This window comes from Leptodactylus fuscus, chromosome 9 (genome assembly GCF_031893055.1).
Source record: "Leptodactylus fuscus isolate aLepFus1 chromosome 9, aLepFus1.hap2, whole genome shotgun sequence".
Taxonomy (NCBI): Eukaryota; Metazoa; Chordata; class Amphibia; order Anura; family Leptodactylidae; genus Leptodactylus; species Leptodactylus fuscus.
Genome location: NC_134273.1, coordinates 66759905 through 66785202, shown reverse-complemented (window position 1 = coordinate 66785202; position 25298 = coordinate 66759905). Strand labels below are relative to the sequence as shown.

The 25298-nt window shown below is 43.6% G+C and overlaps 1 protein-coding gene across 1 annotated transcript; it reads left to right on the top strand.

Moving 5' to 3' along the window:
* Window positions 1-881: 881 nt before the first annotated feature.
* On the top strand, window positions 882-18035 carry TADA1 (transcriptional adaptor 1). The gene is made up of 8 exons (XM_075287972.1): window positions 882-1069; window positions 4230-4321; window positions 4648-4713; window positions 4805-4887; window positions 6209-6418; window positions 7812-7963; window positions 16187-16349; window positions 17508-18035. Exons 1-8 carry the CDS (start codon window positions 996-998, stop codon window positions 17655-17657), a joined length of 990 nt encoding a protein of 329 aa, XP_075144073.1. The 5' UTR covers window positions 882-995; the 3' UTR covers window positions 17658-18035.
* The last annotated feature ends 7263 nt before the right edge of the window (window positions 18036-25298 follow it).

The following is a 25298-nucleotide window of genomic DNA, read 5'->3' as shown; positions in this document are numbered from 1 at the left end:
AGAGGCGGTTGCTGCTGAAGATGGAGGCGTCGCTGGAGAGAGTTCTCTGGCAGTATTGGGGACGCCCCCAGTGCTGTTTGAGTGCTGTGGCCTGCCCCCAGTGCTGCGAGAGAACTCATTTGCATGCCGGTAAAAAGCGGTATTTCTACCGAACGGCGGGCTGGAGACCACTTCTAAAGGTAGGAGATGAATAGCCTTTCTTAAGGCTATTCCGACGTGTTAAGCAGAAAAAATTACTTGTGAATGATAGGCTCCCTTTAACTGCAAAATCTGCTGTGTGAACTTTCTGTGGTCATTCTGTTTCCCTCTCCGCATGACAAATGCAGAGAGAAGAGTCCTGCAAGCAGCACTATACTCTCTGCATTTTTCGTGTGGAAACCACACGGACCCCATTATAGTCTATGGAGTCCGCGGGTTTCCTAAGGTAACCTCTTTTTATGAGGATTAGGTTGCCGTACAGGGTCCCCAAGCGGAACAGAAAACCATGCACAGATGTGAACCGGGGCTAAGAAGACCAATATTATAAATGAAGGAGGTCCTGGATTTTGCACCAGGCAACCAAAACCACTGCAAACACTTGAAGGTTTTTTTTAATGTTTTAATTGCACCCTAACCACACAGTCTGAACACATCCTTATGGATAAACACTGGGTATTTCTAGGAAGTCACCTATCCCTGATATAATGGCCAGCAGGCCCATGAAGACTATATCCCCTCAGTCCAGCAGCTCCCCTGCTCTATCCATTACTGTATCCTCCCCCCATCTCAGTATTCCCGCCAGTACTGTACAGTTGTTCTTTTACAATAAAGCTTTTTCAACAAAAAAACACAAGTCAGATTTGATGCCTGTGTGTTAGGTGCGCCCTCTTGCGGCCGTGTTTGGTCCAGGCGGAGCGCTGAATGGAGGCTCATGTTGTGGTCCTGAGTCCGCACCGGTGACGTCGTGAGCCGACGGGTCGTCTTTAGTTTTTGCCTTTATTTCTCGTTCTGCGACAATGGCGACGTTTGTCAGCGAACTGGAGGCGGCGAAGAAGAGCCTGAGTGAGGCGCTGGGAGAGAACGTGAAGCAGTGAGTGCAATGCATTTCCTCCTATGTAAGGACCGCGAGGCCTACACATCCCCGGGCTAAAGTTATTGTGAGCCCCGGGCTAGTGGTGAGAAGGGTAACTGCATGCTAGGTACTAGTAATCACCTAAGTTATTGTATGGTTAGTATTACCTTATCCATGTCAGTATGTGACTACTGAGGCAAGGCGCTGTCCACACCATGAGAATCAATGGGCAATGTGTATACCCACAGTATATACTGTACAGCACCAACCCTACCAATATAAATGTGCACAATGTCTGTACAAATACAGCCGTATACTATAGGAATGAGCCGTCACGTGATGGAGATGTGTCACTAGTGTCCTGGACTGCAGGGTGACATGTCACATAATGCTGTATTACAACATGTGACATCATACAACTGTAAGGGAACGTTCACACTACCGTGGTGTATGTCCATAACAGTGACGGACACAGATGTCGCCCCCATGTCTGTGTCCGTTACTGTAATGTACTGTAAACACTGTGACGGACGTTGTCAAGGACTTTGAAACCTAAGAGTGAATGGAGATGGACACCAGACGTCGGGGTTTCCTCTTTCTTCATTCTATGGTTAATGTCCGTTAATCGCATCCTTTGAAGGATCAGCGCAACGGACATTAATAATGGTAGTCTGAACCTATCCTTACATGACATCATCCAAACCTTTTAGATTATGGTCACAAGTTGCCTGAGACTTCTCCATAGATTGCAATGTCAATCAGCTGCTTCTAAAGCCAGCAGGATACTGTTTTGCATTAAAGGGGTTTTGCCATCTCAGCGTTTCAGCAGTTTGCCTGCTGTCTCTTCTTCTCGCTTCCTCTATTTCTCTGTTTGGGCGTCCAGTTGGGGGAATGGAAACTTAATCCGCATAAAAAAGTGGTTACTTTAGGAAATCCACGGACTCCATAGACTGTAATGGGGTCTGTGGTGGTTCTGCACGAAAAATGCAGAGAGATTAGTGGTGCTTGCATTACACTTCTCTCTGCATTATTCGTGCGGAAGACACACAGACCCATTATAGTCTATGGGGTCTGTGTGGTTTCTTAGTTTACCGCGTTTTATTGCATTTGATAATCCGTTTAGGGGGTCCCCAAGCGGAATACCGAACACAGATGTGAACTAGGCCTGAGACATTTCTTTCATACTGCAGGACTGCACACTGCCAGCAGTACTAGTTGCTACTATGTTGCAGTCCTACAAAAGGACACCATCATGTGAGCAATCATATGCAGAGGCAGCGTTTACACCATGGACCAGGCATGTCAAACATGCGGCCCTTTACAGGCATATCTGCGGCCCTCACAAAAGTCTCAAACTTTGTCTCTAAACTTTAGAGACAAAGTTTGAGACTTTTGTGCGGGCCGCAGATGTATAAAACTCACAATCAGCACTTCCGGCTCTTCATTCATTGGCCCATATCCCTGCATATGACCTGCTTACGTGATCAGCGGCTGCTGTTCACGTAAGCAGGTCATATGCAGGGATATGCAGCGCCGCACCTCTCATGAAGCAACCGCTTCAGGCGGTGCTATGACGGGGCCCCGGGGGGGACGGCATTTTTTGACCTAAACCAGTCCAGGACAAACTGTCCTGGACTGGCTTAGTGTCACCGTCTCGACAGGGAAAGTGAGCGGTGAATTGGGGCGATCCTGCTGGACGCAGCGCTGCTCCAGTGGCCGCCCCTCACCCTTCGCAGAGAGCAGGTCTCCCTGCCTGCTCTCTGCCTGCTCCGCTCCGCCCCCTCCTCCCCACACGCCGGGTGACGTGGCCACGTAATCAGGCCCACACCCGACGTGTGCCTGCGTCCTATGCGGTCTCACAAGACCGCTGCGCAGGCTGAAGAGCAGAAGCAGGTAAGCTTCTGCAGAAGAAATTGTGATTTTTCAAGTATTTATCCCCTATGCTACGGATAGGGGATAAATACTAGATTTATGATGATGGGGGAGTTGGAGTGCTGGGGAAGGGTTGGGGTGCTGGGGGAGGGGGGCTTTTTGATGTCTGTCTGGCCCTTCCTTGGGCTTGAGGACTGTTTTTTTTCCCACCCACCTTGTAATTCTTTCACTTGCAGATTAATTGGAGCATTACAGTCTGTAGTGCTCCTATTAACCCCCAAGTGCAAGAATTGCAAGTGGGTGGGAAAAAACAGTCCTCAGGCCCAAGGAAGGGCCAGACATCCAGAAGAACCCCCTTCCCCAGTACCCCCCCTCCCCAGCACTCCAGCCCTTCCCCAGCACTCCAACGCAATAATGGTGTCTGCCAGCTTTAACTGAGGTGCCATTTTACCGGCAATCGCAGGCACCCGGAGCAAGATTCAGGGCCTGTGTGCATTTTTATGGCAGCCGGGAGCCTTGTGAGGCTCCAGCCTGTCATTCTATACTTTCTATTGTAGGCTACTCTATGTAGCCTGCAATAGAAATGCCGGATTTTTGCAATGCATGGTATTAGTGATCAGTCCCCTAGGCCCTAGCCATTAGCTGCTGCGTGCGGCCCTCGCAACAACCTCTTGTTACTCATGTGGCCCTCGGGATACCCTGAGTTTGACATGCCTGCCATGGACTGTGTGTAGAAAAACATGGCCGTAGCAGTGCTGTGTGTGCAGGAAGTAAAACATGGGGGTAGCAGTGTTAGTACAGCTAGTTGTGGGTGTGGAGAACACGGATACAGCAGAACTGTGTGTGTAGGAAATATGGGGGTAGCAAAGCCGTGTGTGAAGAAAGAATGGGCAGAACAGAAGCGGCATGCACATGAAAAGTATGAGAGAAACTGATAGCAACCTTATGGCTCCGACTGTATTCATAGTCAGTCCTTAAAGGGGCTACCCAGGTTTATCCAAAAGATAGAACATCAGTTTTAGATCGGTGGGGTGTCTGACTTGCAGGACCCCTGCAGATCAGCTGTTAAGCCATTACACTCGCTGTATTTTGATAGACTTGTATGTTACATTTACTACAGTACTGACAACCATCACGATTAGAGCGCGGCAGCTCTCACCATCATGGGAACAGAGCTGATCTGTATGGGCTCAACAGTCACATGTCCATCAGTTAGGACATCACTTTTAGGGCAACCTTCTGCAATCACGGATAGTATTTTGTATTTTTCCTGGAAACAGAGTTTTAATTTCTTTTTATGTTTCAGATACTGGGCAAATCTGAAACTCTGGTTCAAGCAGAAAATAAGCAAGGAAGAGTTTGATGTTGAAGCTCGGCGGCTTCTCACACAAGACAATGGTAAGTCGGACTGAATCTGCGCTGATTTTTAGCTTGACAAAGAGTTTACTCATCTGTGGGTGAAGAGGCTGTCCAGAATTTGAAAAACATGGCTGCTCTCTTACAGAAACAGCTCCACGCCTGTCCACAGGCTTCATCTGGTATTGCAGCTTGGCCCCATTAACTTAATGGAGCTGAGCTACAATGTTATACTTAATCTGTGTCCAGGTTCACTGCTGTATCTGGAAGAAATCAGCCATATTGTCCTAATCCTGGGCAACCTGTGTAACTGCTGAGGTCTTTCTCATATAATCATATATAACATGTTCTTTTTTTTGCCGTTACAGTGCACTCCCATAATGATTTCCTTCTGGCTATTCTTACTCGATGTCAAATACTTATTTCTTCTCCTGGTAAGTATCCCGGGTAAAGAAGAGAAACCTGTCACATTGGCCATTAGTATAATGCTGAATGATACTACCTAAAATGTTCTGCTTGTTTTAGAGGGAACAGGAGCGTTACCATGTGCAACCAAAACTAAGCCTAAAGGAAAGAAAAAAATCACCTCAGTTCGCCAGAAGTTTGATGTAAGCCCTTGTATATGGTTGTTAGCTGAAGTGATTTCTGATTATGTAAACCAAAGGTCTGTCTATCTAAATGATATCGAATGAAGTTTATTTATATAACTCTGTGAAACTTCTATAGGATGCAGCAGCCATCGTTATTCGTGCACGGCAGGATAACAATGACGAGTTCTGCACCATTCCTCTGCTATCTGCCACCACCACCGCCATTCCCCTGAAATGGGGCAATTGGCATAGGCCTCATGGGGTTTTTTGCCTTCCTCTGGAGCAACACTGTAGGGATTGTAGGGTTATAGGTTGGACTTGATGGACTGATGTCTTCATCCAACCTCATCCTCTATGTAACTATGTAACCTAGCCAGTCCCATAGAGTTGAATAGAGCGTCTGCGGAGATACATCTCCATTGAAATGGGGGATATCGGACACTCCTTCTTGTGATCACTGTGGGTTCCAGTGTTAGAATGGGGAACACATATGTTTGTAGAACAGACCGTTCAGAAATTGCAATCTGTCTGTTTCGCAGTAACTGACAAGTAAGGATGTAAAGAACGGTATGGTGTACATTCTGCCCTCTGTTCTTCAGATCTGAATTATATTTGGAGATTAAGGGTTTATTCACATGTCACAGGGTCATCATTTTTGCCTTGATTTATTAAAAATTCTGGCAAAGAAATGAACATGTGACTAGATAATTTTTAGGAATTTGCTTGCTGGCCATTTCATTATGAGACAGTGGACAAAGTTGTACGTATTCTCTTGGCCAACTATCCATCCAGAACTAAATCTGGCTATATACATTAGATTTCAGATGGTTCGGATGAATACCATCAACTCTTAATAATAAGGGGGGAGCCAATGTCCAATCATATCAAACACTGATATTTTGGCGTAACACTGGCTGAATTATTTTTGGCAGACCATAATCTGTTGTGGTATTTTATCATTGTCTGTAATCTGCATTTGGGCTGACGTACATCTAATGTGCATGGCCAGATTACTAACTACTGAGCCATTTGTTTCAACTTGCATGCAGAAATTCAGAATGAATTCCAGAATGAGGGGTAATTTACTTGTGTGGATATGTGATGGGGATGACGCTAGGGTCACACCAGCGTTCGGGTCTCCACTTCAAATGAATAGGTGTCAAAAATGCCTGCAGGTCTCCATTTCCTGCCTGAAAGCCGAGACCCGGGGCCCAGATGTGAACGAGCCCTGAGCATGCCTTTTTTTTATATAATTATACAGACCCCAAACATACATTTTCACCGTATGTACTATGTGACACCGATAGCTGAAATTTTACTTTACTACTTTCTTTACTAGCATCGCTTTCAGCCCCAGAATCCTTTGGCAGGAGCTCAACAGTTTGTCAGTCGGGATCCTCAGGAGGATGATGAACTCAAGCTGTGTTCACACACGATGACTTTGCCCACCAGAGGGCAGCTGGAGGGGCGCATGATTGTAACTGCTTTTGAACATGGATTGGACAACGTTACAGAGGATGCAGTGACCATTGTTATCCATGCTTTAGAGGTATGATGGCATTTCATGGGTTACGCTAAAGTTGGTGGAAACGCGCCAGCAAGATTAATTAAGTTCTGCTCTTGTGCCTGTCAGCAGGCTCTAGGTTGCAGACCCTAAGGGCCCCTTCACACGGCGTAAGTGCTCGACTCATTCTGAGCCGTACACGCGAGCGCTTCTAAACACTTCCCATTCACTTCAATGGGAGCGAGCGTAAAGGCTTTACGCGCGCTTCCATTGAAGTGAATGGGAAGTGTTTAGAAGCACTCACGTGTACGGCTCAGAATGAGCCGAGCACTTACGCCGTGTGAAGGGGCTGTACGACTGTCTTTAGATGTCTTCTCCACACCGCCGTTCCGTAAAAATCCTGTTTTTTTCCTTCTGTATGCAAATTAGTTCTCTCGCAGCACTGGGGGTGTCCCCAATGCTAGGATAGAAATCTCCAGTGACGCCTCTATTGTCGCTTGGAACGCCTCTCTCCGCGTCTTCTTCCGTCCTGGGTTTCAAACTTCTTGGCATGCGCAGTCGGCTCTGCCATCAGGCCTCGGGCAGGACTGACTGCGCATGTCCACGGCCATTTTCTTGTGGCCGCTTACACCAGCTTACATGCTTCAGTGGGTGAAGTCATATTCAAGTAGGTTGAAGAAAAAAAAGTTCTTAGCTCCTTCGCCATCTTTGTTATTAGTACCAACTAGAGTCTCCTATTGAGACTTTTTCTCTTCTATTATTTGACCTTTGCTATCTAGGTAGCAGGATATGGGGGGCTTCCTCTATTACCTTATCAGAACCCCACAACTTGGTCATGGGGCCTCTATGGATTGGGAAATCTGACACGGCAAGGCCTAACATATTGCAGGGTCAGCTCATTACTTCTGAAGGCAGGAGAATCCGTTCCTATATAGAAGACAGGAATATACATAGTGTCTGGTACAGTACACAAACGGTGAAATGTAGCCACCCTTACCTGTAGTTAAATGGCAGTGTAGTCTATGTAGTCTATAAGGTTCTACTTGGCAGTCATCCAGTGCATGCACTTGCATACAGTCTATGGTATTGTAAATGTTAAACCACTGCATATGGTAACAAGGAATTCCGTCATTCCTATCTGCCCTGCGACCCTAACAAGAGAGCTGCCTGCTAAAACAGCAGTTGCCTTCAGACCTCACAGACTGGGTGTGCGGCGGGTTTTATATTGAAACTGATGGAGAGAAAAGTCCTCCATGGAGGACTTTTTTCTCTGCCGATTTTCGTTGAAATCTGCGACTGAGTCTTTTACGGAAATTGATGTCAATTCTGAATGAAGCCTTATAATGCTGATGGCAGAAATGCTATGTGATAAATAGTGCAGTGACCTGACCTCAGGATCCTTGTTCATAAAATGTATATCATTATTGTGTCTCTGTAGAAACATTTAAAGAATTTGTTGACGTCGGTGGTGTCGCGTAGACGTGCCTACCGCCTCAAAGATGGACACTTCAGATATGCTTTTGGCTGCAATATTAATCCTCAGCCGTACCTTAGGAACAGCGTGGCGACCTACAATCAACTTGCTGACTGGTAAGTGCTGCTCTATTCCATAGGTCTGTAGAGTTACTATTACAGGTACATTTTCTGTCACAAGTTGCTTTTAACCACAGCTCTTAAATATGACAGAGCATCTGTTCTCTAAATTTATTCAGAAAATGGTAAAAATATCACTAATATACTTAAAGAACATCATTATAAACAGATGACTATTCCCTGCACAGCATATGTTGGGGAAGTACACGAAAGCCAGTGGAAAATACTCATAAAAAGGAACTATCACTACCTGATAAGTTATTATAGGGGATCTCCACCCCAGATGTTTACCCATGGTTTTATTATCTGAAGTAGTTTTAAGTCTCTGATTGAAGGGGTTGTCCAGTATCAATTAAAAAAAAAAAATAAAAAAAAAATAATACGGTATATACTCAAGTATAAGCTGAGTTTTTTCAGCACAGTTTTTGTGCTGAAAAAGTGCTCCTCGGCTTATACTAGAGTCATTATGGTAATTTTCTGCTAGCAGGCCAGGAAAGGAAACCCCGCCCCCACCTCTCCATCACACGCCAGGTGACGTGGCCACGTACACTCAGGCCTGCACCGGTGTGTGTCTGCTTCCGGGCGTACTAGTAGAAGGACATACGGTTGTACAGCATCACCACGCTCCTGGCAGGAGTGTGGGGATGCTGCGGGCCAAGGCACCCGCCCCGGTGTCTGTATGCCGGGACTGTAAGTGCAATGTGGCTGCTCTGCAGAGCGGTCGCCATAGCAAGCAGCACCTCCGCTGTAACGGTATCCCTGCGTCTGAAAGTGCCCGGTCTACTGAATATAGGGTATCTGCAGTGCTCCTGTTCCGTCAGGAAGGGGTTAATAGGATCACTGCAGATACCCTATATTCAGCCAGCCTGAGTTCCAATTGGGGGGAAAAAACCCAGTCCTCAAGCTCGGGGAAGGGGCAGACAGACAACCAAAACACCCCCTCCCCTTCCCCAGCTATTACTGCACCCAAAAACTCCGACCATTTTAATTTTTGAAATTTTCCAGTAGTTGCTGCATTTTCCCCCTCAGCTTATACGCGAGTCAATAAGTTTTCCCAGCTTTTTGTAGTAAAATTAGGGGCCTCGGCTTATACTTGGGTATATACGGTGTGTTTTTGTGTGAAAGTAATCTGAATACTTCCCTACAGATAATCACACGCAGTCTGACCACATGACTCACCAAGGCCAGTGATTGGCTGCAGTGGTCACGTGCTTAGACTAGTAAAATTGACAAGGCCACCAAATTGCAGCAGAAGCCACATGTAAGCTGCAGTGACAATACTGGGTATTGAATGATTATGGGGGGAGGGGACAGTATTGATTATTATTTTCTATAATTTCCTTCCCTGAAAAAAAAAAAAAGCTCCTGAGCTCCTTTAAAGGGCATTTCCAGGGTAAATAGTTGATCTATTTTTAGGCTAGGCCTTTAAAGGGATTCTACCATTAAAACACTTTTTTTTTCTGACTAACACGTAGGGATAGCCTTAAGAAAGGCTATTCTTCTCCTACCTTTAGATGTCTTCTCTGCGCCACGGTTCCGTAGAAATCCCGGTTTTGTCGATATGAAAATGAGTTCTCGTGTGGCATTGGGGGGCGGCCCTCAGCACTCAAACAGCACTGGGGGCGTTCCCAATATTGCAAGAGAACTCTCCAGCAATGACTCCATCTTCTTCTGGAATGCCCTTTTCATGCGTCTTCTTCCAGTGCAGGCGGTCAAACGTGTAGGCCTCGGGCAGAGCTGACTGCGCATGCTCACAGCCACAAGAAAAATGGCCGCTTACACAGTAAGCCTGTGGGCAGTCTGCCCGAGACCTACAAGTTTGACCTCCTGCACCAGAAGAAGATGCATGAAGAGGACGTTCCTGACGAAGATGGAGGCGACGCTGGAGATTTCTCTCGCAGCATTGGGGACGCGCCCAGTGCTGCTAGAGAACTCATTTGCATACTGAGGAAAACCGGGATTTCTATGGAACAGCGGCACGGAGAAGACATCTAAGTAGGAAAAGAACAGCCTTTCTTAAGGCTATTCCTACATGTTAGTGAGAAAAAAATGTGTTTTAATGGTAGAATCCCTTTAAGTAAAGAGTATAACCTCTTTAGTATTCATCAGGTACGTTGTTGTATATTTGTACAGCAGCTATTCTTGTTGTCGCAGCTTAGCCCATTCACTAGCATGGGACTGACCCATGATGAAACTGACCTTTCCTAAGCAAAGGTCATTAATTATAAAGTCCTGTAAAACCCCTTTATTACGCTTGTTGTTTTACTACTGTATGGTTAAGCAAAAAAAAAAAAAAAAAAAAAAAAAAAAAAATATATATATATATATATATATATATATATACACACACATACATACAGCTAGGCAGTAAGTGAAACACATGGAGGCAGGGGCTTTAAAGTCAGATGTCATGTCGTAGGCAGCTGGTGTAAGGGTATGTCCATACAGGACAGATAAGCTGCAGATTTTCCATCCAGAATTACGGGCCTAAAATTTCACAGCTTCTTCTAGTACCAGAGAAGTACATGAGATTGAAACAGATCTTATCTATACTTTGGAAAAAATCTGCAGCAGACACTGACCTACTGTGTGGCTTTTACCTCCCTAGTCACATTCATGCTGTGCCATTTGCAATGCATAGGGTGAATTCAGTGACTTATCCGTGTGTGAGACTTACAGGTTCTTTGCTGATGAGGTTTTCCTTTCTTGTAAAAAAAAATTAAAATGACATTTTAAGGCTACATTGACATCTGCTCAGTCGCAATGTCCGCCTGAAAAGTTCTGCCTGCATGGCTTTTTTGCTCGCCAGTTTTAAAATAATGGACACCAGACACGCACTCCCTTGTAGTCAGTGAGGTCCGTCGCACTCTGTGTAACCACTATTACAGCGGTCCCACTGTCCTCTGATGGGTCAGAATAACAGAAAGGCAGTGCAAGTGTGATGTGAGCCTAAGGACGACTCTATACTGTCCACTTGTAGGTCTCTCTTACATTGTAACATGCTTAGGACCATGTGTTAGATCTCATTTGCCTACAGGCTAAGGTAACTTAAAGATTGCGGCTGTCACATTGTGAGCCGGCAGCTTGTTACTGCTCATACATAAATTGCTGTAATATCAGTTTAATGAGTCTGCCATTAGGTGGCAGTATTTGTTCATAAACGTTCCTCTTGTGGTTTTTTCACACCACATCATTGTATTATTTCACCTATTAAGCAACACTAGTCATCTGATTGTCTGGACACACTCGGAGCTATGATGTTATCGTGCGCTCAGTATCCAGGACTTTCATCCTGATTTTTTATTTAAATAGCCAAAATGGAAAAAAGTTGACGTCCGAGCCATTCAGTTCTGTGCACAAGGGGAATAACACTTCAATAGGTCATCAGTATATGTGGTTAAAAAAAAAAGCATGGTAACCCGTATGTTGACCTGTACTGTGGATGATCTTAGCAAATCTTTTCTAATGGCTGCTGGAAAAAAATCTGTTTAGTAATGAAAGCGCTTGTTATTTTCAGTTGTGCATTTTTAACACGAATTTCTTTTCTTTCCATGCTTGTGTGGAACATTTTCAGTGAAATTTCTGTCCAGGACTACAACCGTGAAACTTTTTGGTTTTCCTTTCATTTATTTTTTGGGACACTAAAGCAAAATCTGTAGCGCTGAATATAGGTATTGCAACACTGCTGCATAGACTTCAATAGGACAGCGTGGCTTGTGATGTATAAACAATACTGCAAATCACGCTGTCTTGTTACCAGTGACCTGCAGGGGTCCCAGGCGTCAGATCCCTGCAGATCTAATATTGATGATCTGTCCTAAGGATAGGCCATCAATGTTCGAAACAGGATAACTCTTTTTATGTAATCTGACAGATGTCTGACTATCACACGCTGAAGTGTCTAGAAATTGGTTGCATTGGTAGCAGCTTTCCAGATAAACTATTCACAAAGAGACTGACTTGTCCACATATGGTATGTGCCTCAAGGTGACCCGCATTTCTGGATCTGTCAATATTCTGTCACAAAGTGATACCTGTGCGTGTCTCTGTCAATCCACCCAGTGGTCGTGCTGTGTATTGCAGCCCAGCAGGAATTTTTTTGTAGCTTGTCGTAATATTGTGTCCACCTCTTCAGGACTGGGCTATTTTCGGGAGGTTTTTTGCTTGTGCGGTTTTGAGGGCTATCATTTTTTTATTTTGCTTTCTTACAATTTTTTTTTTTTTTTTGGAAGATATTTTTTTTTCCTGCTGATTTCCAAGAGAATCTACACAAAAAAGCAGGGGAAAAGTCGTTTTTTTTTTTTTTTCTTTTTTCTTATACGCCTATGGCTGTACAATTTCATGCACCTGCTTAACTTTGCAATAACTTACAAGGTTAAGCTTGGACCGGATGTATAATCAATATTCAGTTCAGGACGGTTTAGGATACAGCAAACTTTCTGTTTTTGTGTACAAGTTTCATTTGTACAGCATTAACCATGTCAGGGTACCGCCATTCTTTGGGACACTACGATTACAGCGAAGCCAAATTGATGTGGTTTATATTTTATCACCTGTACAAAAAGTAGAAAGTTTGAAAAAATGTAAACGTTTCTCTGATGCCCTTTTGCGACACCCATAGCTTTTTTTTTTTTAATTAATTTTTTTATTTAATAATTGCCATGTATTACTGTACAAAAGAGCTATTTTTATAGGAGGACAAAAAAAAAAACATGAAACGAACAAAACGTAACTTTTAACACAGTCTGTGTATAAAAAGAGATTATAATAATACATTTTATTTCTATATTCCACAGCTCAAGTACAGACAAAAAGATACATTACAGAGAAATAGCCAAGTGTATTTTGTCACAACCTAAACACCACATCGGGCTGATCTAATACAAATATTGGGCTGTTAGTTGTGAAGGACATTTTAGTATCGAGTTTTCCCCACCAGCAGTAAACTGCTCTGACAAATAACTTGGCGGAGTAAATCAACTGGTGACGTATATTGTGGATAACGCCCAAAAAGAATGTCGACCTCCGCCCATTAGATCTATCAAACAATCCACAGTAGGATCTCTGGGGTTGTGGATGTCGGCTCAGAAGGCGGGGTCCTAATTAAAGACCACCTAAAGCCACATTTACTGCTGTGCCGGGTCTTTAGGGCCATTTTAGGGTCTATTTACGCACTGTTAAAAAGGTCAGGAGTGCTGACTGTCAGCAGTACCCAAACCTTCAGTGCAGCTCTGGGCTAAGGGAAACTCCTCCTACCCTAAATATACATAAATCCTCCACCCTATGCATTTCTGCAAGTATATATACTGCATCATCAGGGGAAATGCAAAGGGAAAAAACAGACTGGGATCTAAAGCGGCCATCGTCTAGTGACACTGCTTCATGAATGCTCCACTGTCTCAGCGCTTGAATGGTGGTCAGCGTTCAGGTGGTTTCTATATAGGGCTGGTGAATGGCAGATGAGGGTGACAAGGGGTGGCTGTGTGGTAACCATTCACAGCCTTGCCTGCCATTGAACTAGCCCTGAGAGGAGACAAAGGTTATATAGAGACCATCCGAATGCTGACCACCATTCAAGCAATAAGATGGTGGAGCATTCATGAAGCAGTGTCACTAGGCGGTGGCTGCATTAGGGGCCTCGGCTTATATTCGGGGTGGCTTATACTCGAATATATACGGTAGTTGGAAATGGTCACTCGATGGCCCTTTATAGTTAATGGTGTCTGTCGGACTTGTGTATGACCGCTATTTTAGTGAAATTGGGAGGTCTTAACTAAATGTAATATTTACTATTCTCTGCTGCAGTTTTTTTATTGCTCCAGCTCCTCAGCCGTTCTGCTTTTAATCTGGTAAGACATTAGGCTACTTCCGATGGAGTACGTGTCAGACCACCTTACATTTTGGATACATTCACATTGGCACAAAGAACGGAATTTCACTAAGTAGACACAGACCTTCTTGTCAGTAAACTGTTCTGGCGCTGGATTCCTATCAGTCCTCCCCAGTGTCTGTTCAGTCCACGCCATACAGGATTTCACTGTCATGTGAAGATTTCTACATAAAGATTTTTATATGTTTCGACATGATGGAGGCCACACTAGGCGTAGGCGATGCTCTCTTTGGACCGACTTGAGCTGACAAGCACTTTGATAATATGCCATGTTACAAATGATGTAGCCAGTAGATTGTGGGGAGGCCGTTGCCAGATAGATGTACATGGGCGGCATTATATCAGTTCCAGTCAGACCAGAGTGAGATATTTCATTGTTGTGTAATTTGCATTAAGTGATCTCATGTGGCCCTGATGCTCTCACAAATATTACATCATTGATAAAGGATATGGTGTCTGCAAAGTGGTTAGGCACTGCACACAGAACTCCATTCATTCATCTAGGTGTCCAGTCACATTGGTATCATTAGGTCGGCTGCTGCGGTTTAATCAGATAAACCCTGGCGAGACCGCGGTCTTATCTCATGTGCTGAGATCCAGTGATCCGTACCTGGGGAAAGCTTGGTGGGATCCAGTCCTGGTTCCGCTCTATATGGCTTTCTCATGACAACATACTATAGCAGTTTGCAAACCTTTTTTTTTTTGCATCCTAGAACACATACTGTATATTGTGTGTGTTTGTGGTTGTCAAGTCCACTACAGGAAAATTCTATGAGAAGATTTCCAGTAAGAAGTGACCGAGCAGACTTTTCCAACCTTCGCCTGTTTATTCTCCGGTGTGGTCTCGCATCTTTAGTAACAGTCATATGTTACTTTCAGCGGAGTCCAAGCCTGGCGATCCCCCTCACTGATCATGGTGGTGTCGTAACGCAGGGACTGTCCACTTTTTCTGCGGGCGCAGGATTACTCAAAAGGTTTGCAGGTTTTGCTGTTAGACGAAAAGATGTTATCGGCCTGTGGTAATGAACACGCGCCTTCACTTCAAGAGGAAGTCTTACTCATACCGATGTATAAAGAATGTAGTTATCAGGTTCTTCACCTAGACATATATTTTTTTGCTTACTTGTGTTCCAGGAGCTTTCTATTAACCAGACATCACATAGATCAGCGAAAGTGAAGACGCATAACACTTGTCTGAGTGCTGAGACTGTGTTTTAGAAAGGGTTTACCTTTCATAACCAACGATAGAAGTCGCCATAGTCAAGAACTTAAAAAGATCAGAGATTGGGTTATAAAGGCTTACCAGCAGTGTCTGTCTCTTAGAAGTAAGGGCACGTAAAGGGAACCTGTCAGCAGATCCATGATGTATTAACCGCACAGCGTTTAAAGTGGTATTCCCAACTCGCCTGTTCACCACCATGCAGGCTGTCTGCTCTGTTCACTTCCTGGTTTTCTTGGTAAATTGGTGGGCGAGGTTTCACTTGCTGTCTCACAGACAAAGCCAACTCTGCTTAGCTCTCTTCATAGCAGTACATGTTTTCAGTCAGTAATGAGGGATGGTTGTAAATAAATTAGCACACTATCACTGGAAGATGCACAATATAAAACTGATGTAGCAGAGCTGGATTTGTTAGGTGATGAAAATCCCAAACCTATATGCTACAGGATCAAGTCAGCTTGCAATAAACTCAGTTTTAGGTCTGTGTTTACATACAGAGGTAATGGACTCCCTGTCTCAGCCCTTGTCAGCAAAATTCAATTAGTAGACTGATAACTGGAAGAGCCAGAGATAAACAGCTCAGAAATACAAGCTCCGAGTACTCAGCTCCCCCTCCCTCCTGAGAGCAGGGAGCTACGTCACTTGATCTGGGTGGAGAGATAAGATCATCCCCAGGTCCGTGGTTGTGGAAACGCAGTGTAAACAATGAAGTGAATAATCTCAGATAGCAGCCAAACAAAGCAGTTTTGCTGAAGCAATGTATTTAGGAAAAGTCTTAAATCCACCTAAGCTAGCAGTATAGATAGGATCCTTGAGATGGGACAACCCCTTTAATACCGACAGTCTTTGGCTCTGTTCAGATCACAAGTTTTTACATCCGTTCACGGGATGAAAAACATGGTCGTAAATGGATGGTCATCTGTTTATTTAGGCATGGTGTTATTAAAGAGAAAAAAAATCAGGGTTGGGGGGAGGGGGGTTTGGACACAAAAGTATAGGCAGAGAGAGACAGGAAGGGAACAGTTTGCTCAGACGCTTCTTCCCATGCCCAGTTTTCGCCAAAATTTTGCAGTATGTATACTTTTATGTGATAATTTTTTACATTTTTCAGCCCACCCATGATCCCTGCTCCTAATGGAAACCAAAATCCAGGAACAAATATTCATCCAGATGACGCAGAGCAACAAGCTGCCCTGTTATTAGCCTGCTCTGGGGACAACCTGCCGCCTAGCCTGCCTCCCGTCAACATGTACGACCTATTAGAAGCCTTGAAGGTGAGTCACTTCGTATTAATCTGGCCTCTGAAAGTAGATGGATCTATGAATGTCATTGTACTACGTGCTGATGTTGTATATGCAGATGCTGAGATGGAAAAATGAATGAGTGTGCTTACCGCCAGATCTCCGCACAGAACATGCAGACGGTAAAGTACTTTACAATCTACTTTCCTGTCCGCATGATTCGTGCGGGCAGTGCATGGCAAGCACACGGACCCCATTATAGTCTATGGGATCCGTGTGCTTTTATTGTACAGCGCTTTCAGTTGCATTTGGTATTCCATTCGGGGGGTCCCCATGCGGACTTCCACGGATGGAATGCCAAGGCATACCAAGAATGCCAAGGCAAGGAGACGGGAATACCAGGATGGAAGTTATGGAAAGAGCGGGGGCACAGAGGTATGTCTGTAACTCCCATAGAGGTGAATAGAACTTATGGAAACAGCAGATGTCGATACAGTTGATTATGAGGTTGGATTATAATGGAGGTAAACGGGCAATCACGTGCCGTTGGGCTACAACCCATTTCGTTCTTATTATAATCTGCCCCAAGGGGTGTGACTTTATTGAAAAAATAATAATAATAATGGTGGGGTGGTTTAAAATTAGCCATTAATCTTAATTGAGGTCGAATGCCCAATTAATCATGATTTTGATTTAGGACATGCTCAACTAGCCCCACCTTAATGTGCCATCAGTGCTTCTCTCCTCCTCCCCCCCTTTTCATGTTTTGTTAATATATATCTTCGATGTGGCAATTTTCTTTACTGCACATACCCACTGCCTAGTGAATGGGACTGCTCAGAATTTGGGCAGATTTTAGTACCTACACTTTTCTTCTCTATTGAGAACGCTGTGTAAAACACTTGTGTCTTTCCAATATGGATTAAGCGAAGTTCACATGTGCGCTAGCCCGTCGATTGTTCTGGATGACGGAGCGCTACAATAGAAGCCCAATGGACCTCATTGATTGTTTGGGGTCTGTCGGTGTCTGTTGATTTTAAACTAAAATTGGTGGACCAAAAGGTTAAAAAAAAAAAAACAACAAAAAACCTCCCAACGCAGATGTGAACATAGTCTTAGCTGCGGTGATTTTTGCCTTATGTGAACATGACCTACAGGATGGTAATGTAAAACTTTTTTGTTATTTTTCAGATTCACAGAGAAGTCATCCCTTCTCACACAGTCTACGCACTGAACATGGAACGGATTATCATGAAACTTTGGCATCCCACTCGAGAGGAGCTTCAACAAGACCAAATACACCGACAGAGGCTAGCAGCCAAGGAAGGACTATTAAGTTGAAAACCAACCCCTCCCCCCCCACACATTTTCTGAACTACTGTCCCCTACAACACACAGATTGAAAATATTTTTCAGACCAAATCGCAATTTTTTTCTTTTTTTTTGGACTCTGGCTTATGACAACTTCAACTTTTTTTGTTAAATAAACACAAAATATGATCACTTTGTAATCGCCGGCGTTATCCGTGTCTAAGCACAGAACAGAGAAAGTTTTTTGCTTTTTTTTTTTATTACACTTTTTGTGGTTTCCCATTGATTGAAAGTACATTGTGTTCAGTTTCGTACTGAAAACTGAAACGTGAAACTTCCTATTTCAGGTAACAGACTGGATCAGATAAGATGCTGCACGGGCAGACTTTGGTTGTAAAAATGTGCCTCAGTATTGGTGAATGGGGACGAATGTGGGAGAGTCATGAAGTCACTCTCTTTTCGCAGTCCAGCACCATTCCATCATTCACAAAAAATCAGGACTTGTGTTCCTCCACCCTCTAAATCCTGTCTTCTCAGGGATGATGAACAGTTTGTTAGGAAACCTATTAAATAGCTGTAAATTTACTTTCATTATGTTATACATGGATGGACTGCTTTACACAGAAGAATTCTGTCTTATTTATACAGGGCCACATGCTGCCAAATAATCGCTCCTAAGTCCCAATTCCTAAAGACAGGATTCATGAGAACAACTTCCCTTAAAGGGGTTGTCCAGGCATACTCACCTGTACATGTGGGACATGTGGATGTCCTTCGTCTCCTGGTTCATCTTCTCCAGCGGTGTCTTACGTCGCGGTGCTGAAGCCGCTGTTTGGCCTCGGCGGTCGCATGACTGCTTAGGCCAATCAGTGAAGGGTCTGAATGTCACCACCCGTGACATCACAAGTCCTTTTCATGAGGCCACTGATTGGCCTCAGCAGTCACGTGACCGCTGAGGCCAATCAGCAGCTTCAACACAGCGCCGGAAGAGACCTGAGAGAGAAGACAAACCAGGATGCGACCGGAACAATGGGGGCAGGTGAGTATGTTTTTATTATGTGTTTTTTTTCACTGCCCCCAGCAGATTTAAACTTTAAAAGTTTTGCCTGGAAAACCCCTTTAGGCTGAGGCCCCACGTTGCGGGAATGCAGCTTTTTTTGTTGCAAATTTTGTTGTGTTTTTTCGAGTCAAAGCCAGGAGTGGATTGAGAAGAAGGAAGAAGAATAAGAACGCAACAAAATCTGCAACAAAAAAAGCCGCATTTCTGCAACGTGGGGCCTTAGCCTTAAATTGCATAGAAGTAAATGTAAGCTATAGAAACGGTGTGGAACATTAAGCTGTTTCCATTACTGTATTGCTTTGGAAACAGTATACCTCAGCTGTTCTCCGCTATTTTGGTCGCTCCCTTTCTCCTCTGCGGCAATCACAGAAACCGCACAAAGCAGTACTGCTCATCTGTGAGCGCCGCTCTAGGGTTTGGATGTGGGAATGGTTTTTCCCATCTTGCACTGATTTGCCTTAATGTAATGAATCTGAATGATTCAAGGTTGGTTATTACAAATTGGAGCCTGTGAATACATTTCCAAGTGAATCGACTCCCTACTGTCGAGACAAGTAACTAGACAAGATAAACTACATGAAATCTACATGCACATGACTAGATTTGCTTGTGATGTGGGTCCAAGTTTGCAGTCTAATGCAGTGTATTCTGTGATGCATTCACATCTATGGGGACTTCTGATCCATTCCGATGACAGATGATTTACACAGCAGGTCCTTTCCTGCTCTGTGCCATCGGAACGGATTGGCATAGATATGAACATATCACACAATACACTCGAGGTCACTCCAAGTGTCATCCAGCTGCAAACTCGGCCCCACGTCGGGAGCACACTTGGACGTGTGCATGGGGGTCTGAGGCTGTTACCACAGGTACCGGCGCAGGTCACACCCTGCGGACAGTAATAAATAATGAATTCACCCTGTTCAGTGATGTGCGCAGAGCTGCTATGTGTTGCGTGACTTTTGAAACTTTTTTTTTTTTCATTTTTTGGCAAATCATGGCCAACACGGGACCATAAGCACAGGACTACAGACACAGTTTAGAGCAGTGCTGCTTGGCGGTGTGAATGGGAGCTACAGAAACTGCCTAAATAAATGCACTATGCACTATTTTTCCTGTACTATAAACAACATAGCAGGGGGAAAAAAAAATCAAAATGGCTGAACTATCGTGTTTTTGCCATATTGCCTGAAAAAATAATTTCAATAAGAAGCGATCCATACCTCAGACATTCCCCAAAAAGGTGTAAATAAAATGTACAACCAGGCCCACAAAAAACCAAAACAAAATGCCATAAGTGGCCCTATATTCGGAAAAATAAAAGTTATGGGCGTCAGCATACATACAGTCCAAAAAAAAAATTTTCCAAATATTGATAAGGCCGGTTCACATCTGCGCCCAGGACTCCGTTCTGCAGGTTTCCGTTTCCTGCACAAAACTGGACAGGAGACGGAAACCTGCTGGCAGTTTTCAAACCCATTCATTTGAATGGATTTGAAAAGTGAGCGGTTATTTTAAACCGGACACAGAGTCGGACATGCAGGACTTGGTGTCCGGTTTAAAAAAAAAAAACGTTTCACTGCGGAGAGCATAAAAGGCTCACTGGTGCTCACGGCCAGACTCGGTTTGACAGGTTTCCGTCTTCTGTCTGCAGAAGAAGGAAACCTCAGAACGGAGACCGAACGCTGGTGTGAACCCAGCGTCAGGTGTTTAACCATAACTAAAACTGCATAGATTTGGTACAGCTATAATCGCAGAACATAGCTCATGTGATTTTTGGTTGTACGTTGTAAAAACAAAACCCATAAGAAAATAACAGGGTCCTTGTATGCAGAGCTCTCACTTACACTGTAAGGATGTAGTGGTGTACTGCTGAGTCATGTGGTCATCGTGTGAGAGAGCTGAAGAGCAAAGACGTAACCCAAGTATCGTAACAGAATGACATGTACTACCACTGAGTAATACCAGGCAGGGATTAAAGGGGGTTTCCAAGGCAAAAATACTGATGTCCAGTCCGTAGGATAAGTCCTCAATATCAGATAGGTCCCAATACCCAGCACCACCATTCATCAGCTGACACACAATGAATGGAAGATGGAGCAGACAGCTGATTTTTCAGGCTTAATTTAGGGTAAGTTCACTCAGAGTTTTTTGGTCAGGATTTTGAGGCTGTATTCGCCTCAAAATCCTGACCAAAAAGACGGTTCCCATTGAAATCAATGGGAGCCGCTCAGGAGCGAAGTGGTCATTCTTCAGGCCGTTTCGCCTCGCGATTCGGCCTGAAGACACTCCATTCATTGGGCCTAATCCGGAGCGGAGTGTGCGGCTGGATGTCAGTGCAGTGCAAAGGCTTTCAGTCCCAGCTACCCAGCTTAGATTCCGACCCAAAAAACCCCATGTGAACTTACCCTTAAGGTTCCTAGGTCCCAATAAAAAATGAGTAATTGGTCCCCGCCTACCATTGGGGTCCAGGGCCTGGTGGTGACTGTGACCTCTGCACCCCCTATAGCAGGGGTAGGGAACCTTTGGCTCTCCAGCTGCTGTGAAACTACAACTCCCAGCATGCTCCATTCACTTCCATGGGAGTTCTCAGAACAGCAGAGCCAGTATGCATGCTGGGAGTTGTAGTTTTGCAACAGCTGGAGAGCCGTACGTTCCCTACCCCTGCCCTATAGCTACACTCCTAGTTGATCCCTGGGGTTCCCAGATGTTAAACCCCACCAATCTGTTATTGATGACCTATCTATGGGGTAGGTTATCAATATTTTAGTTCAAACTCCTCCTAACTCTTGCATTGTTTGTCGTGTGTTTTTAGCATCTAAACATATTGAAAGGCCGATGACAAATTCACCTTTTCTTTCTGTTCTTAAAATTCTGAGTATCTGTAACTGATCCAGCTTTATGTGTGGGTTTTGAGGTATGTGTCACTTGTGGTAACCTATATGTAGTTACGGGCACATTCAGTCCATGAGATACTGATCATGTCTCCTGTAAACCTCTCCGGTGTGAGATCGGTGGTAATTCTCACATTCATGGCGGGAGCCTTATTTATAGGCAGGACAATTATAGCACTTCAGATTTCCTTTTTGATAATAGGAGTGTGTGAAAGCCACTGTCCTTCATTGAAAGGAGCGGAAAATTTACACTGTCCAAAAATGTCTTTATATCCCACCTACAGAGACATGCAGACTTTCTGAGTAACGTCTAAAAATATCTGTAATTTCATGTGTACTATCTGTCTTTGTTAGTCCTGATGACACTTTTCTCCAGCGCTGAAATTCCACACCAAATTCCTCACCATTTTCCTCCATGTGAATGGACCCTTAGTGTCCCAAATTGCCTTGTTTTAATACAATTCATGGAAATAAAAAACGAAAAAACTTTAATACTCACCTAGTGACGAGTCTGATGAGTCTTATCAGACTCCTCTCTGGTGCTCCAGGCGTATGCGCCCTGAAGCTGAGGCGTACTCTGGCTTGAGTGTAGTACTGCATGGGTGTGGGGAGTGAAAAGCTTTTTTATTTTTAATGCAGCCATAAATTGCCTTATTAGGCTGGGTCCCCACGGGACGTAAACGCGGCGTTTTACAGTGCAAGCAAAGGGGATGGGATTCATGCGAATCCCATGCCCACTTTGCAGAAAAAAAACGCAGTGCAGACAGGCTGCGATTTGCAAAGCCGTTGCAGCTTTGCAAATCGCAGCATGTCAATTATATCTACAGAAACGCCGGCAGTTTTCCCATAGATATAATTGTAACAGAAACTCCGCAAACTTTCTGTTGAAAGTGCTGTAATTATGGCCCGTGGGGCCTTAGCCTAAAAGGATATTTGGGACACTCTACCCTGGTCCATAAGAAACTGTGGATATATTAGTGTCCCACATTGCCCTGACAGGTTCCCTTAAAAACATATGTACTGATTTTGAAAATGACAAAAACTGATCAAAAACGTAAAACTCATCTGGTTTCCAATAATTCCATGTGTTAGTTTGAGGAAAAGGCAGATGTGTAATAGCAGACATGTTGTATGGGTGTTCTCCTAGTTTGCTTCAAAAAGAGGATGCAAAAATCTTAACATGGAGACTCAACCTAAGGCTATATAGCACAACTGTGTGCTTTGTAACCCCTCGTTGACATCTGTATTTGTACTCCGTCCGGGGGAGTCCGCATGGGGACCCACCCGAATGGAATACCAAACGCAATTGCAAGCGCTGTGCAGTAAAAGCACACGGACCCCATAGACTATAATGGGGTCCGTGTGCTTTCTGCACGGTCTCTGCACGAAAGTAGATTGTGAACCACTTTCCTGTCCGCATGTTCTGTGTGGAGATCAGGCGGCAAGCACACGGACCCCATTATAGTCTATGGGATCTGTGTGCTTTTACTGCACAGCACCTGCAATCGTGTTTGGTATTCCATTCAAGGGGTCCCCATATGGACTCCCTCGGACGGAATACAAACGCAGATGTGAACCAACCCTTAGTGTGCTAGCTGTGCTTTTAATATCTAGTACACTGACCCCTTATCATCTTATGGCTCCATCATACACATGACCATGTATTATCACAGGTCCATGCCAGGGGCTTTGATCCTGGGGATGAAGCTTTTAGGACAGGACTTATTCCTGTCCACATAGTGGCCCTTACTCTTTTATGAAATGTATGTGTTCGAATTTTTGGTGCCTGGCCTGTGGCAATTTCACAAAGTGTGTCCCTAGCCTAAGGGCTCTTGGACGTGAATGTATTTCGGCCATGAAATACAATCCATGTGTCTGCCATATTTTTGGCCTAACCATGGTTCCCATAGAACTTACAACATTATACTGATGCAGTTGGGCAGTTTTAAGTGATCAGAGCATCCCCTCTATATCACCCCTAGATTCTGTTTTCCTTGTAGCAGAATGAAAGGTCACCAAATGACCACCTGGATGTATTAGTAACAGGGGTGAGGTAGGTTTTATTCCTGAGGTTCATTCCAAAGTGGAATGTTTGTTTAAGGGAAGCTTTTTGGAAATTCAGCTATCACCACCCTTTAAAAATATAATGTTACTAGGGAAAAATTCTGACATTTGAAAGATTATCAGAAAATTACACAATATCTAAATCGAGATTGTGTTTTTTTCAGAACTTCTGAGAAATGTTTGTCTCCTTAAAAAAAAAAAAAAAAATTTTGTAAGTAGCCACAAAACTTGACCTATTTGAGTCTTCATAGAAGAACCGTAACAATAGTCAGATTTAGTACAAAATCAAGCAGCAGTCGAAATATTCCTAAAGGGATTCTGCATGTAGTTTTTTTTGGACTTATTTCCACCATTTTTTTTTTTAGATGGCATATCTGTGGTGTTCTGGAGTGGCTCCGACCAGTATCGGGCCCCAGGGCCGCTATGCTCACTACTAGTTACATGCGCTATAGGGGCTGGTTTTACTATACCCTGCCAGCCTCCATAGCACAAGTACTAGCACATAGCACTACCTGTGAACATGAGAGAAAGCAGAGCAACTGGGGACCCCTAAGGGTTAGTTCATACGGAGATCCGCGTGTACACCAGCCGCGATGGGTTGCTGATGCAGTGCACTGACGTCCCGTCGCGGAATTCCGCTCCGGATTAGGCCCAAATGAATGGGCCGGAGCCTTCCACCGCAGAATCCATGGCAACATAGGGCAGCTCGCTTCTTTTTTCCGCTATTAGCTACAAGAATATAACTGTACAATAATATAACTACTATAATACTGCTCCTATGTATAAGAAAATAACTACTATAATACTGCTCCTATGTATAAGAATATAACTACTATAATACTACTCCTATGTACAAGAATATAACTACTATAATACTACCTCCTATGTGCAAGAATATAACTACTATAATACTACCTCCTATGTACAAGAATATAACTACTATAATACTACTCCTATGTACAAGAATATAACTACTATAATACTACCTCCTATGTACAAGAATATAACTACTATAATACTGCTCCTATGTACAAGAATATAACTACTATAATACTACTCCTATGTACAAGAATATAACTACTATAATACTGCTCATATGTACAAGAATATAACTACTATAATACTACTCCTATGTACAAGAATATAACTACTATAATACTGCTCCTATGTACAAGAATATAACTACTATAATACTACTCCTATGTACAAGAATATAACTACTATAATACTACCTCCTATGTGCAAGAATATAACTACTATAATACTACTCCTATGTACAAGAATATAACTACTATAATACTACTCCTATGTACAAGAGTATAACTACTATAATACTACTCCTATGTACAAGAATATAACTACTATAATACTACTCCTATGTACAAGAATATAACTACTATAATACTGCTCATATGTACAAGAATATAACTACTATAATACTGCTCCTGTGTACAAGAATATAACTACTATAATACTGCTCCTATGTACAAGAATATAACTACTATAATACTACCTCCTATGTACAAGAATATAACTACTATAATACTACTCCTATGTACAAGAATATAACTACTATAATACTGCTCATATGTACAAGAATATAACTACTATAATACTGCTCCTATGTACAAGAATATAACTACTATAATA